Here is a 14017-nt window from a genome sequence, read left to right on the forward strand (position 1 = left end):
CCTGCTGCCCTGCCATTGGTTGGACCTTACCAGCGGGAAGTGGGCGGTACACTTTCTCCCAACGCTTCCTCGGCGGGGCTCCGTCGCCAGGACAACGAGTCGAGAGATCACTGCTTTTTTGTTTTCTGGGGTGAGGTGGGGGGGGGGGGGGGAGGTTTAAAGAATCTCCCTCGGTCCTTTAGATAGTTAATGCAGGTGGGTCAGAGGTCATTCACAGAGCATTCATGGAATCACTTCAATGACCTGCAGGTGAGAAACCCTGTGATTTGATGCCTGATTAATCAGAGTCAGAGAAAGCATGTGTTAACATGTGTGCATTATGGAAGCAATGCGTGCATGTGTGTGTGAATATATTTGTCCAATCGCACAAGCCCGGGCCAGCATGGTGGAAAAACAACAAAACCCTCCACTGGTGGAGAGAGTGAACGGTCAAGAGTAGGGTGGTGAGGGAGGAGTAGGGGGGTGAGGGAGGAGCAGGGGGAGGGGGAGAGAGAGAGAGAGAGAGAGAGAGAGAGAGAGAGAGAGAGAGAGAATGAGGGGAGGGTGTAGAGAGAGAGAGAGAGAGAGAGAGAGAGAGAGAGAGAGAGAGAGATACAGATCATCGCTCCTCATTGTGTTCAGGTCCTCCAAGCAGCAGAAAGACAAGCTCTCCCTCCCTCCAGCCAGACACGCTCTGAATACAGGATGCCAGCAGACCTTCAACAACCTGGCAACCCTCCCTCTCACCAACGCATTCACGGGCCTGTCTCCACCTGTCCCTGCACGCACGCACACATACGCACACACACACACATACGCACACACACACACATACGCACACACGCACACACACACACACATACGCACACACACACACATACGCACACACACACATACATCCACACGTCCTCGTTGACGCAAGGCTGAGTGAATTAACGAGGGAAAGCAGCTTGTGTAACGAGGATGCCAGTGGATGTTAGGTTGTGGGCTCGTCCCAGTAAACGTGTGTGAGAGATGCAGCTTGCTTCAAGAGGCACACGGGGGGGGGGGGGGGGGGGGGTAAAGAGAAGGGGGGCACGGAGGGAAAACTCCATGGATGATGGGAGCAGAGAGGGAGGGAGGGAGGAGGGGGGAGGGGCAGGAGAGGAATACAGGGAGGATCTTCTATAAATAGCCCCGATTAAAGATGTTCCAAAGTATGTCACATCAGCATTTTTTGGCTCGAGTATCAATGTTGGAAAACCAGCTCGATGTAGAAAACCTGGCAACTCTTCACAACCTTGTGTGTAAGTGGTATTGAGTACGTAAAAACTCTGGCAACCCAACACAAGCTTGTGCGCAAGTGATTGAGATTATGGAGAAACCTGGCAACCCCAGACAACCTTGTGTGTAATTGATTTAGTGTGCTGGATGCCCAAGATCAATGCTAGCTTCCAGGTGAGCATCTGAACACCAGCACTCATCTGCAGGGGAGCTTCCCTCAACACGCTGACTCAGCTACCTACACACACACACACACACACACTCTCTCTCTCTCTCTCTCTCTCTCTCTCTCTCTCTCTCTCTCTCTCTCTCTCTCTCTCTCTCTCTCTCTCTCTCTCTCTCTCTCTCTCTCTCTCTCTCTCTCTCTCTCTCTCTCTCTCTCTCTCTCTCTCTCTCTCTCTCTCTCTCTCTCTCTCTCTCTCTCTCTCTCTCTCTCTCTCTCTCTCTCTCTCTCTCTCTCTCTCTCTCTCTCTCTCTCTCTCTCTCTCTCTCTCTCTCTCTCTCTCTCTCTCTCTCTCTCTCTCTCTCTCTCTCTCTCTCTCTCTCTCTCTCTCTCTCTCTCTCTCTCTCTCTCTCTCTCTCTCTCTCTCTCTCTCTCTCTCTCTCTCTCTCTCTCTCTCTCTCTCTCTCTCTCTCTCTCTCTCTCTCTCTCTCTCTCTCTGGGCTGTCTCTGCCACTGGGGCCCAGCAACACTCCACTCTGCTGGGGAGGAACACGACCTTGCTGTGGCCCCAGTGGAGGTGTGTGATGTGGGAAGGACTGCGTACACAAACACATTTTCAGCCTCGTTGCTCCGGTGTCATTCTCAAGCGCAGGGACGTGCGTGTGTGTGTATGCAGCGATTGTCCATTTTAGTGTGGGAGTATGCAGAGAGAAAGAGAGAGAGAGAGAGAGGGGGGGGGGGGATAAGGAAAGTGATGTGAAAAGACAAAAGTAAAGAAGGGATAATGTGCATGTGAGGAAAACAGAGACACAGAGAGAGAGAGAGCGCGAGAGAGAGAGACACAGACAGACACAGACAGAAAGAGAGAGAGAAGGGTCGAACAGCAGATGTAATCAGCGCCTGGATGCTGCGGAGGTAATAACGCGGCTAGCAGCATCTCACAAGTACATCTATCTCAGTCCAAGAACACTGAGTAATCAGACACACACTGCCCGCCTGCCTGCAGATGAACACTGAGTAATCAGACACACACTGCCCGCCCGCCCGCCCGCCTGCAGATGAAAGGCGGAGAGGTCAGGGGTCAGGTTACTCTCTCCTTCCTGGGTCACATGACAAAGCACCGCACCAGTCCTCAGAGGAGAAGTAAGGAGGTTGAAGAGGACGATCTAGCTGGGACAGAGACCGAGACAAGGATTGCAGGAAGATGATGGGCGATCCTGGGTGGATGAAGTGTGTTAAAGCACTCGCACATCACGGGGGTGATGACGTAGGGGGGTGATGACGTAGGGGGGTGATGACGTAGGGGGGTGAGATGACGTAGGGGGGTGATGACGTAGGGGGGTGATGACGTAGGGGGGTGACGACGTAGGGGGGTGATGACGTAGGGGGGTGATGACGTAGGGGGGTGATGACGTAGGGGGGTGATGACGTAGGGGGGTGATGACGTAGGGGGGTGACATGGGCTGAACGCCGGACCAAGATAAGAGGGGAGTGTTTGGTTTCAGCAGAAAGCCAACAGCCATTCATCAAACAGCCTACATGTAGATTTGGAGTCTACTTCTTGATATAGGAGTCTACATCTTGGTACAGGAGTCTACCTTTTGATATAGGAGTCTACATCTTGGTATAGGAGTCTACCTTTTGATATAGGAGTCTACATCTTGGTATAGGAGTCTACCTTTTAATATTGGAGTCTACATCTTGGTATAGGAGACTACCTTTTGATATAGGAGTCTACATCTTGGTATAGGAGTCTACCTTTTGATATAGGAGTCTATTTTGGTATAGGAGTCTACCTTTTGATATAGGAGTCTACATCTTGGTATAGGAGACTACCTTTTGATATAGGAGTCTACCTTTTGATATAGGAGTCTACCTTTTGATATAAGAGTCTATATTTTGGTATAGGAGTCTACCTTTTGATATAGGAGTCTACATCTTGGTATAGGAGACTACCTCTTGATATAGGAGACTACCTTTTGATATAGGAGACTACCTTTTGATATAGGAGTCTACATCTTGGTATAGGAGTCTACATCTTGATATAGGAGTCGACCTTTTGATATAGGAGTCTACATCTTGATACAGGAGCAACAACTTGATATAGGATCTACATCTTATCACCGACATGATACAGGACACTGGCTATCCTGCTTTGCTCTCTTCTCACACACACACACACACACACACACACACACACACACACCCCCCCCTCCCCTCCCTCCCTCCCCACAGGACACATGGCCTGTCTGGTTCTGTCCATATTGAGCTGCCCATGTTCTCTAGCAGACGTTTCCATGGCGAACAGATTGTGTTTAAAGCAGATCTCTGACCATGGTGGGCAGGTTTTATAGAGGATGAAGCGTTGCCATGGGGAACCATGTGTGTGTGAGAGAGAGAGAGAGAGAGATTGTGTTTGTGTGTAGGTGCATTTCAGAGAGGGTTTGTGTGTGTGTGTGTCTTTCAGAGTGTGTGCATGTGTGTACGGGTGCATGTGTGTGTGAGTGTGTGTGTGTATGTGTGTGTGTGGGGGGGGGGAGAGGCCAGAACAGCAGCAGATGTTGTGGCTGGTGAAAGTCTGTGTGTGGTCCGTTTAGCACAGGTAGACCCTGCTGTTCCTAGCCTGTGACCCAGCACCGCACACGCTGGGGACACATATGTCACACACACACACACACACACACACACACAGAGAGATACACACAGCTTTCTTACGCACACGCACACACATAACAGTAACAGCATGCAATCACATACACACACACACACACACACATCATTCTTTGAGACACACATACACACACACACACACACACACATCATTCTTTGAGACACACATACACACATTACAGCGACAACATGCACTCACTCACACATCATTCTTGCACACACACACACACAATTCAGTTAGTCACAAACACACTATCTAGCCCCTAAGGGGAAACCATCACAGAACATGTCATCTTTTATGATAAAATACATCCTGTATTGTTCGAGTTATCTGCAGAAATATCTATAAAGTCTCTGTTCACAACCAACATCAAAAAACAAACGCAAAACATGGGATCCATTCAAAACAATACTGATGAGTAGATGACATTATTATTTACATTCCCATGTCGACGTGAAGTCCTTCAAACCAAACAGAAAGAAGGTCTATCATCTTGATACATTCATGTCATGATGATATGATTGTGTCCCTTTAGACTAAAAACAACATGTTCAGCATAAATGTTCACGTAAGGGAAATTAAAAAATTAAGTAAAAATTGAGTAATAAATTCTGCTCAGATATTTGGCAATGGGGGCCAAAACATTTGCCACTTAGAGTATTGCTCCCCTGTTCAACACTACAAGGCCATAGACAACACAAGCACAGAAGACAGACCTCTGAATGAAGACACAGATCAGGAAAATGACACGGAGGGGGAGGGGCCGCGGCATGGGGGGAGGAGCTACAGCATGGGGGAAGAGCTACAGCCATGTCTGAGCACGTGTACCCGCCCACATGGCCACACCTCTAGTTGCCACATCTGCAGACCACAGTCTGAGCAGATGTGCACACACACACACACACACACACACACACACACAAACACGCATATGCAAGTATGCAAACACACACAAGATCCCTAGACCAGGAGATTATGGATTCAAGCCACAGGGAAGTTAGATCTCTTTCTCACACACACACACACATTGAACAGTACATCAGTTCAGCTCAGCTGACTGGCTGCATCTGGTTGCATAGATCCAGTCGAAGCATTTGATTGGTGGTGTGGAGACGTGATTTTGGAAGGTCCAAGAGGGTAGAAGGCTGGAACTTCCAGGAGTTTCTGTGTTCCACCGTCTTTAGTTGTCCTAGATAGAATGTCAGAAGTTCCTTTGTTGAAGAGTCAGTGCGTGCCTCACCCACAGAAAACAACAGCGTAGGTCCAGAGAGGTTCAGTTCCCTGTTCTGAGTTGACCACTAAAACCCAGGCACACGCGACTCTGTCGTAGGAGCGGAGAGCAGGAATCACGCCATGGTGTAGCCGTAGCTCCCACAATGCAGAGCAACCAGCAGACGGTCTCGTAGCACTTCCTGGCTCGGGTATTCTGGGAGTTTCAGCATGTTGATACTGAGAGGAGGGAGAGAGACAGTGAGAAAGAGGGAAAGAGAGGGAGGGAGGGGCGATAGCAAAGAGAAGTGAAGAGAACCCGAGAAAATGGCCGATGCTAGTTTCCTGTGCGGCTCTACAGATTAATGGCATGTTATTACGGCTTGTATCCAGCAGCAGAAAGACGGTTGATGACCATTGTGCTTCACACCTCCCCTACGAAAGAGCAGCAGTGGTCAGATAGACCTGCCTCTGATGCCTCTGTGGAGAGACCCCTCCCAGCTAGCTGCTGCACCCTGACTAGACAGGAGGCACACTGCCCTCCAGTGGCTCCATCTCCCTTCCTGCTGCGCTTTCACTTCAGTACAGTATGAGAGGGAACCAGGTGAGTGAGTGAGTGAGTGAGTGAGTGAGTGGAGGTGACCATGTGACCATCCTACCAGGTGCTGGAGGTGGGCAGCAGGTTGGAGGTGTACGGTACTGCAGCGATGGTGAACTTCTGGAGGCCGCTTCCCCCCATCAGGAAGGCAAAGCCCCCGTGGGGCACCCTGGAGCTGGGGGAGGGGGAGGGGGGGGGGTCAAGTCCATGCTGGCTGACACGTACAGTGCACTACAGTAGAAAAGGTCCAGTAGGTCTCGCTCACTCACCTGCCCGTCACAAACTGCAGCAGAAGAACTCTCTCCTCCTGAATGAGACTCTTCACCACCTTCCAGAACCACTGCAACACAACCACAACTTACAGTCATGACCAGACCACAAGACAACCATGACCAGAACCAGAGTGTCCTCCCTGGGTGGGTGTTACAGTTAAAGGTGTCCTCCCTGGGTGAGTGTTACAGTTAAAGGTGTCCTCCCTGGGTGGGTGTTACAGTTAAAGGTGTCCTCCCTGGGTGGGTGTTACAGTTAAAGGTGTCCTGTCTGGGTGGGTGTTACAGTTAAAGGTGTCCTCCCTGGGTGGGTGTTACAGTTAAAGGTGTCCTCCCTGGGTGAGTGTTACAGTTAAAGGTGTCCTCCCTGGGTGGGTGTTACAGTTAAAGGTGTCCTCCCTGGGTGGGTGTTACAGCTAAAGGTGTCCTCCCTGGGTGGGTGTTACAGCTAAAGGTGTCCTCCCTGGGTGGGTGTTACAGTTAAAGGTGTCCTCCCTGGGTGAGTGTTACAGTTAAAGGTGTCCTCCCTGGGTGGGTGTTACAGTTAAAGGTGTCCTGTCTGGGTGGGTGTTACAGTTAAAGGTGTCCTCCCTGGGTGAGTGTTACAGTTAAAGGTGTCCTGCCTGGGTGGGTGTTACAGCTAAAGGTGTCCTGCCTGGGTGAGTGTTACAGTTAAAGGTGTCCTGTCTGGGTGAGTGTTACAGCTAAAGGTGTCCTGCCTGGGTGAGTGTTACAGTTAAAGGTGTCCTGTCTGGGTGAGTGTTACAGCTAAAGGTGTCCTGCCTGGGTGGGTGTTACTGTTAAAGGTGTCCTCCGTACGTAGGGTCGCCTCACCTGAATGACTGGTTCCTGAAGGTCGTAGCCGCTGGTGTATTCTGTGTTCCTGAACCAGTCCTGGACATCAATCTCCGGCATCCCTGACAGCAGGAGCTCCTACACACACACACACACACACACACACACACACACACACACACACACACACACACACACACACACACACCAATTAACTAACATAGGACTTTGGCATTCAATACATGCATGTTCTGTAGCAGAAATAAAACATTGAGGCTGAGCCGTGAGCAGAACTGAACACACATTCTCGACTTGGCGCTGTAGCAGCCTTGACTGAAGCGTGTACCTGCACATACGTGTCCGACACACACACACACACACACACACACTCGGCCATGGCACTGTATCGACGTGCAGCCCGGTAAGGATGGGAGCATGGATTGTGCCGACACGCACAGAAAAATCCAATGGTGCCGGAGGAGGGGGGAGGGGCTTCAAGGTGACCCGGCCATCCGCTGACACCCCTGAGCCAGACATGGCTAATCAATCCCTGCATCGGAGCCTGCCAGACGAGCATGCGAGAGCGGAGAATACAAACAGGAGAGGAGGGCGCCGGCGAAATGAGATAAATGAGGGGGAGGAGAGGAGGGAAGGGAAGGGTGGAGGAGAGGAGAAGAGAGACTAACCAGTTCGTATTCGTCGAAGAGCTGGATGAGGGAGGGGGGGATGAAGGTGTGGAAGCCCTGCAGGAAGGCGTTGATCTGGGGCTGGATGGCTCGAGTCATCCTCAACTCAGTCACCAGCTGGACATACTCTGCCTGAGGAGAGAGAGAGAGAGAGGGGGGGGGGGGAGGAGAGAGAGAGAGAGACAATTACAAAGGAACATTACACAGACTGAAGAGAGCGACCGTGCTGGAACCCACCGCCGCACATCAACACCATGTTTCCTTACAGGACATTCCCATCTGCTGGCCAGATGTGGTACTACACCCAAACAGCCCGCCACGTTCACAAACCAACCGCACAAGAGCGGCCCGTCCTCTCATTCCGATTGGCTGACCTTGTTGTCCTGGGTGACGATGATGCTGGTCCCGCCCGGTTTGAGCGGCACTTCCTCCATGGCGCCAAACACGTCCGTCTCCACGGAGAAGGTGAGCTCCAGGCCCAGGTCGCTGATGTCGTTGTCCAGGATCCACTGCAGGTTTTTGGCGTACTCCGGATCGATGGACGACACGTCCTGGTAGTTCACCGGGATGCCTGATACACACACACACACACACAATAAATCATATATCTCCCTGTTTCTAATTCACAGTTTTTTATATGAGGTACTGTGTATGTTTGTGTGTGTTACCCAGGATGTGCTTGTAGAAGGAGCGGGTGAAGTAGATGTTGACCAGCTGCCGGTGATATAGTGCCAGGCCCAGGACCTGACCAGCAAACTGGAAGTAGTTTAGGTGGTCTGGGTTCACTGAGGAGTTACTGTTGGGCTGGAAGGTGGTGCCTATGACGACACAACCAAAACACACACACACACACACAGAACCAAAACACACACACACAGAACCAAAACACACACACACACACACACACAATAGGCATGCGCACACGCAGAAAACACACACACACAGAGAAAAATAGTAAATCTGCCAACGAAAACATCCAAACCCAAACAGGATTCAAAGGGTGTTGTGGCTTTCTGGGCTATATGTTTACACGGGTTTCAATTTCAAATGTTTGTCTCTCCACAGGTGTGGAAACACAGCAACACAGTCCTGGATTATAATCCTACCGTCAGCAGACTGTGTGAAGAGAGCGTAGTCTGGGTTGATGATCTCATTGGACAGGACGTCAAACCACTCTCGGACAACGCCCTGGCCCTGGAACGCAAGGGCAAAGGTCAACGGACGCAGGATGACATCATCACGACAGCATTGTTACGGGGCTGCGGAACACTCGCAACACCCACCATTCCTTCCTCGCCGTGGAAACGCACGGCGATGCCCTGTTTGAGCTTCTCATTGGTGGACTTGGAGACCATCTCACAGCTGCTCCTGAATATGGACTCTGGTGGGGGGAGGGGGGGGGGGTTAGGGGGGAGACCACAGATGCAGGACGTGAAGAAGGAACATGGATGTGATGTGTGACCGAAGGAGAGGTTAAGGCCTGGGACTGTCAAGGATCAGGAAGGGGTTTATATTAAGGTCCACTGTTTAAGGTGCTGCATGGAAACGAATGGGAACTCGCAAATGTGAGTTTACCACAGCCTCGTTTGAGGTAGGGTTAGGTGAGTGACCCCAGGTGAGTGACCCCAGGTGTGTGACCCCAGGTGTGTGACCCCAGGTGAGTGACCCCAGGTGTGTGACCCCAGGTGTGTGACCCCAGGTGAGTGACCCCAGGTGTGTGACCCCAGGTGTGTGACCCCAGGTGAGTGACCCCAGGTGAGTGACCCCAGGTGAGTGACCCCAGGTGTGTGACCCCAGGTGTGACTCCAGGTGTGAGACCCCTTACCTCTGTGGATAAGGAGGATGTCGTTCTCGTTGACCGGCCGGTGGACCATATCGGAGTCGGGCTGTCCCGCCAACAGATGCTCGTAGAACCACTCGCAGCGGTCCTTGAAAGGCTGCACACACACACACACACACACACACCCCTCCCGTGACTCACTAACCTAGGACAGGAAAACCCTTCACATACTGCAGTGGAGCTCTCAATTCAAACACCATCTCAGAAGCCTCAAATGTTGAAATAGTGGAGAAGAAGGGATAATGTCTGAACGTCTTCGTTCTCTAAGTGATGGGGTTAGAAATCGGAAGAGTAGAGGATGGGGGGTGCGAAAGAGCAAACGAGAGAAAGAGAAAGGCAAAGAGAGGAAGAAAGACAGAAAGAGAGATAGATGCAGAGAGAGAGAGAGAGAGAGAGAGAGAGAGAGAGAGAGAGAGAGAGAGAGAGAGAGAGAGAGAGAGAGAGACAGAGAGACAGAGACAGAGAGACAGAGAGAGAGAGACATGTGAAGATGAAATGGGATTCTCCAGGTTAAAGTGTGTAATTAAATGGCGGCGCCTCCTCCCAGGTGGGCTGTAATCCAGAGGTAACAGGGCTGCAGCTCCAGCGCTCTGATAGGACTGCTGGGGAGCCACACTACCTGAGGCCACACTTAAATTTATGAAGCCATATAACGCGCTTTAAGACAAGTGTTATTGCCGTGGCAATAACGTTGTTAAATGATCCTGCCAGGGAGACACGGGCGTTTCAAAGTCACTCTCCATCGACTCTCTCCAGAGACAGGAGACTAACGGAGATAGAGAGAACAAAAGAGAGAGATAGATAGACAGATAGATAGATAGAGAGATAGAGAAGGAGAGAGAGAGAAAAAGAGAAACAGAGACAGCTGGCCAGCTCAACTCGTCACCAAGAGGCCCTGGAGTCGGGCCACACCCACACAGGAAGTGACCAGATACCCACAGGAAGTGACCCGCCAGCCAGGACTCACCTGTCCTTTGATGATGTGCATGAAACGAGACATGAGCTCCGGACACTCCAACAGGAAGTGGAAGTGGTTGAAGATAATCTTTGGATTCCTGAGAAAGAGAAAAGAGAGAGAGGCATACACACAGAGACAGAGAAACAGAAAGAGAAAGAGAAAGAGAAAGAGAAGAATGAAGTTGTCCAGATCGATAAGGAGTTCCAGGGAACAGAACGAGATTGACGATCCTGGCAGAGCGCCACATCGACTCACCTGGTTACGAAACACTTGAGCACCTCGTCATGCTTGCACACAAACTCGATGAAACGAGGCGACGTCATCCTGGGAGGGAGGGGGGGGGGGCGGGGGGAAGAGTGGGGGGGGGGAGAGAGAGAGAATTAGCCCTGAAGAAGTATCAATAAAGAACCACAGCAGCAAATATAGCATGGCAGCAGCTCAATGAGATGGTGCTATCTGAATGCATCTCCGAAGTCAACGACTAGAATGTGCATCTCCTGACAGGAGAGCAATCAGCTCTCAGGACTGATAATGAAAAACAGATCTGCGCTGGAGATGAGTGGAGATGGGGGGGGGGGGAATGGGGGGGGGGAATAACACACTTCACCAATAACAGAGCCTCTGTTCAGTGTTAATTAAGGATGGGTTTAATGATCTAATTACATTCCATTATGGAGATTGGAACGAGGGGGGGAAAGAGGAAGGGAGAGAGACAGACGAGCATGACATCGTCTCACAGTGACGATGCGAAGGAGAGTTAGAGAGCTACAGTTTGATGAAGAGGAGGGGGAGGGGAGAGTTAGAGAGGGATGAAGCTACGAAGGAGAGAGACAGACTCATGAAGACAAGGAGGAGAGTTGGAGAGTGATGAAGACGAGACAAGGAGGAGAGTTAGAGACAGAACTTGATGAAGACAAGCAGAGCGTTCGAGAGCGATGAGGACGAGGAGTTTGAGAGTGATGAGAGGAACCCTGAGCCAAGAATTCCCTGGCAGTTGGACCCACCAGCCCCTCTCCCTCTCATTGATCTGCACCTGCCTATCTGTCTGCCTGTGGAGGGCCAGGCCGTGCAGACAACTCTATGATCATATTCCGCAGCAGAAACACCAGGAAGCAATCGTTGGCACCCCTCTGGAGACAAGCTGGCAGCTGAGTGTGGACCAAGCAGCCAGCGCCGTGTCCCACACTGTCACCATCTCAGACTGGGACCTGACTAGACTCTGTCATCAGCAGGGCACAAAGTGAACAGCGTCCACCGGCCAAACACCAGCCAAACACCGGCCAAACACCGGCCAAACACCGGCCCAATACGCTATGGTAATGTATCGAGTGGATGGTCAAATTTGAACATGAAAAAGTGAATTTTGCAACCTATTCATCAGTGTTCCTTCCTGATTAGAGGTCAGGGGTCAGAGGTCAGGGGTCAGGGGTCAGAGGTCAGGGGTCAGGGGTCGGGCCTCACCCCTGGGGCATCTGACAGGAGCAGCACATGTAGAAGGCCTGGATGACGGCGCTCAGACGGTTGGCCGTCATGGAGATGACGTCCTCCCCGTCGGCATACACCTCGGGCGTCTCCATGACGACGTGGGGGTCCAGCGACGCCGGGAGGCCCTCGGCGACGGCGGAGGAGGCGTCGACCTCGCGCTGTTTGAGGAGCAGCGAGGCGATCTCGCTGCTGGAGGAGGAGGAGCTGGGGTCGCGGTGGGTCTTCTCCAGCTCGGTGGAGATCAAGACCAGCCACTCCTCCAGGGAGTGCCACAGCAGCTCCAGGGGCTGGGGAGCCAGAGGGGGGTTAGGAGGGGGAGGGAGGGGGAGGGAGACCGGGGGCAGCAGGAAGGAGAGGTGGATGGGAGAGAGAGAGAGAACGAGAGATTGACAGGCGGAAAGCAAGCGGGACAGAAACTAAGAGAGAGATAAGGTGGAGAGGGGGCACAAGAGAAAGGGGGAGACTCATGGATCAGACAGAAAGGGATCACCAGGGTTAGTAGTCTCTTACTGCCCCCTGGTGTCTGGAGCCATGAACTGCAGTCTGTCTGTTTATACTCCTGGGTAGATTCTAGAACATTCAAGGGTTTCGCTACATCCTCACCCTCCCTCTGTCCCTTGAATAGTTATCCTTTTCCTCTCCCTCCCTTTCCATATCCTTCCTTTGCTCCTGTTCCATCTCCTCTCCTCAGTTCATTTCTTGTCTCTCTCTGTCTCTCTCTGTCTCTCTCTGCCTCTCTCTGCCTCTCTCTGCCTCTCTCTGCCTCTCTCTGCCTCTCTCTGCCTCTCTCTGCCTCTCTCGCCTCCACCCTCCCTGGTGACACCAGCTGACCTCTGACCCCAGCTGACCACTGACTCCAGGCTGACCCCTGATCCCTGGCCAACTCCTGACTGACCTTGAACACCAGGTTGACTCCTGACCCCCAGCTGACTCCTGACCCCAGACTGATTCCTGACCCCAGACTGATTCCTGACTCCTGACCCCTGGCTGACCCCTGACCCCTGGCTGACCCCTGACCCCTGACCCCAGGCTGACCTTGAACACCAGGCTGCGGGCCGTCTTGTTGCCGTTGTAGCCCATGTCGTTGCCGTTGTTGGGGGAGGAGGGGCCCAGGCGGAAGACATGACAGAAGATCCTGACGATCTTCAGCAGGCTCTTCATCTGGGCCTCGTAGCTGCTGGACAGACTGGGGGGGGGGGAGGGTTGATTTTGTTCTGTGGTCTGTCTATCTGTCTGTCTGTGAGAGAGGGGTAAAAGGTCTACCTGTCTGTCTGTGAGAGAGGGGTAACTGGTCTGTAAGAGGGGTAACTGGTCTGTGAGGAGTAACTGGTCTGCGAGAGGGGTAACTGGTCTGAGAGAGGGGTAACTGGTCTGAGAGAGGGGTAACTGGTCTGAGAGAGGGGTAACTGGTCTGTGAGAGGGGTAACTGGTCTGTGAGAGGGGTAACTGGTCTGTGAGAGGGGTAACTGGTCTGTGAGAGGGGTAACTGGTCTGAGAGAGGGATAACTGGTCTGAGAGAGGGGTAACTGGTCTGAGAGAGGGGTAACTGGTCTGAGAGAGGGGTAACTGGTCTGAGAGAAGGGTCGTACCTGAGCAGCTTGTGTCCGTTAGTGGTGGCCACCTCCGCCAGGCTGGTCAGAATCCTCTGGTAGTGACTGTCACTCTGCTGGGACACATGTTCTAGAACCTGCCTGAGCTGCACACACAGGCACACACACACACACAGGCAGACACACACAGGCACACACACACAAAGGCACATACATGCACCCAAACACACACACACAGTAAGAACAGCAAAGCATGTCACTTATCACAAAAACAGCAGTGGGAACATTGATGACACAGAGGGGGCTGTACCATGTTCTCTTTGATGTCATCATTCTGCGTCATCTGAATGAGGGTCTGGAACAGGCGGCCATGGTGCTGGATCAGAATCTCACACGTCTCTCCGTAGCCACCCTGAACACACACACACACACACACACACAAGGAATGGTAGGTGTACTTCATAAAAAAGAAAGAAAGAAAAGATGTGTGTGTGTGTGTGTGTGTGTGTGTGTGTGTGTGTGTGGGCGCTCACCTGCACACAGAGGTCCAG

General features: G+C 52.0%; 1 protein-coding gene across 1 annotated transcript in view; it reads right to left on the reverse strand.

Moving 5' to 3' along the window:
• Nucleotides 1-4369: 4369 nt before the first annotated feature.
• Nucleotides 4370-14017, reverse strand: part of hace1 (HECT domain and ankyrin repeat containing E3 ubiquitin protein ligase 1) — a 17164-nt gene continuing 7516 nt past the window's right edge. The window contains exons 8-24 of the mRNA XM_084702270.1: nt 14000-14017; nt 13777-13878; nt 13506-13612; nt 12952-13102; nt 11893-12203; nt 10687-10755; nt 10441-10528; nt 9459-9570; nt 8917-9014; nt 8740-8827; nt 8302-8451; nt 8008-8204; nt 7634-7765; nt 6987-7085; nt 6153-6223; nt 5945-6058; nt 4370-5525 (exon numbers count right to left, since the gene is read on the reverse strand). The exon at nt 14000-14017 is cut by the window's right edge and continues 79 nt beyond it. Coding sequence (XP_084558396.1) covers nt 5423-5525; nt 5945-6058; nt 6153-6223; nt 6987-7085; nt 7634-7765; nt 8008-8204; nt 8302-8451; nt 8740-8827; nt 8917-9014; nt 9459-9570; nt 10441-10528; nt 10687-10755; nt 11893-12203; nt 12952-13102; nt 13506-13612; nt 13777-13878; nt 14000-14017 — 2010 coding nt within the window. The 3' untranslated portion in view covers nt 4370-5422. The remainder of the gene's footprint in view (nt 5526-5944; nt 6059-6152; nt 6224-6986; nt 7086-7633; nt 7766-8007; nt 8205-8301; nt 8452-8739; nt 8828-8916; nt 9015-9458; nt 9571-10440; nt 10529-10686; nt 10756-11892; nt 12204-12951; nt 13103-13505; nt 13613-13776; nt 13879-13999) is intronic.

This window comes from Hypomesus nipponensis, chromosome 2, assembly GCF_054491055.1.
Source record: "Hypomesus nipponensis isolate SF chromosome 2, ASM5449105v1, whole genome shotgun sequence".
NCBI classification, from domain to species: Eukaryota; Metazoa; Chordata; class Actinopteri; order Osmeriformes; family Osmeridae; genus Hypomesus; species Hypomesus nipponensis.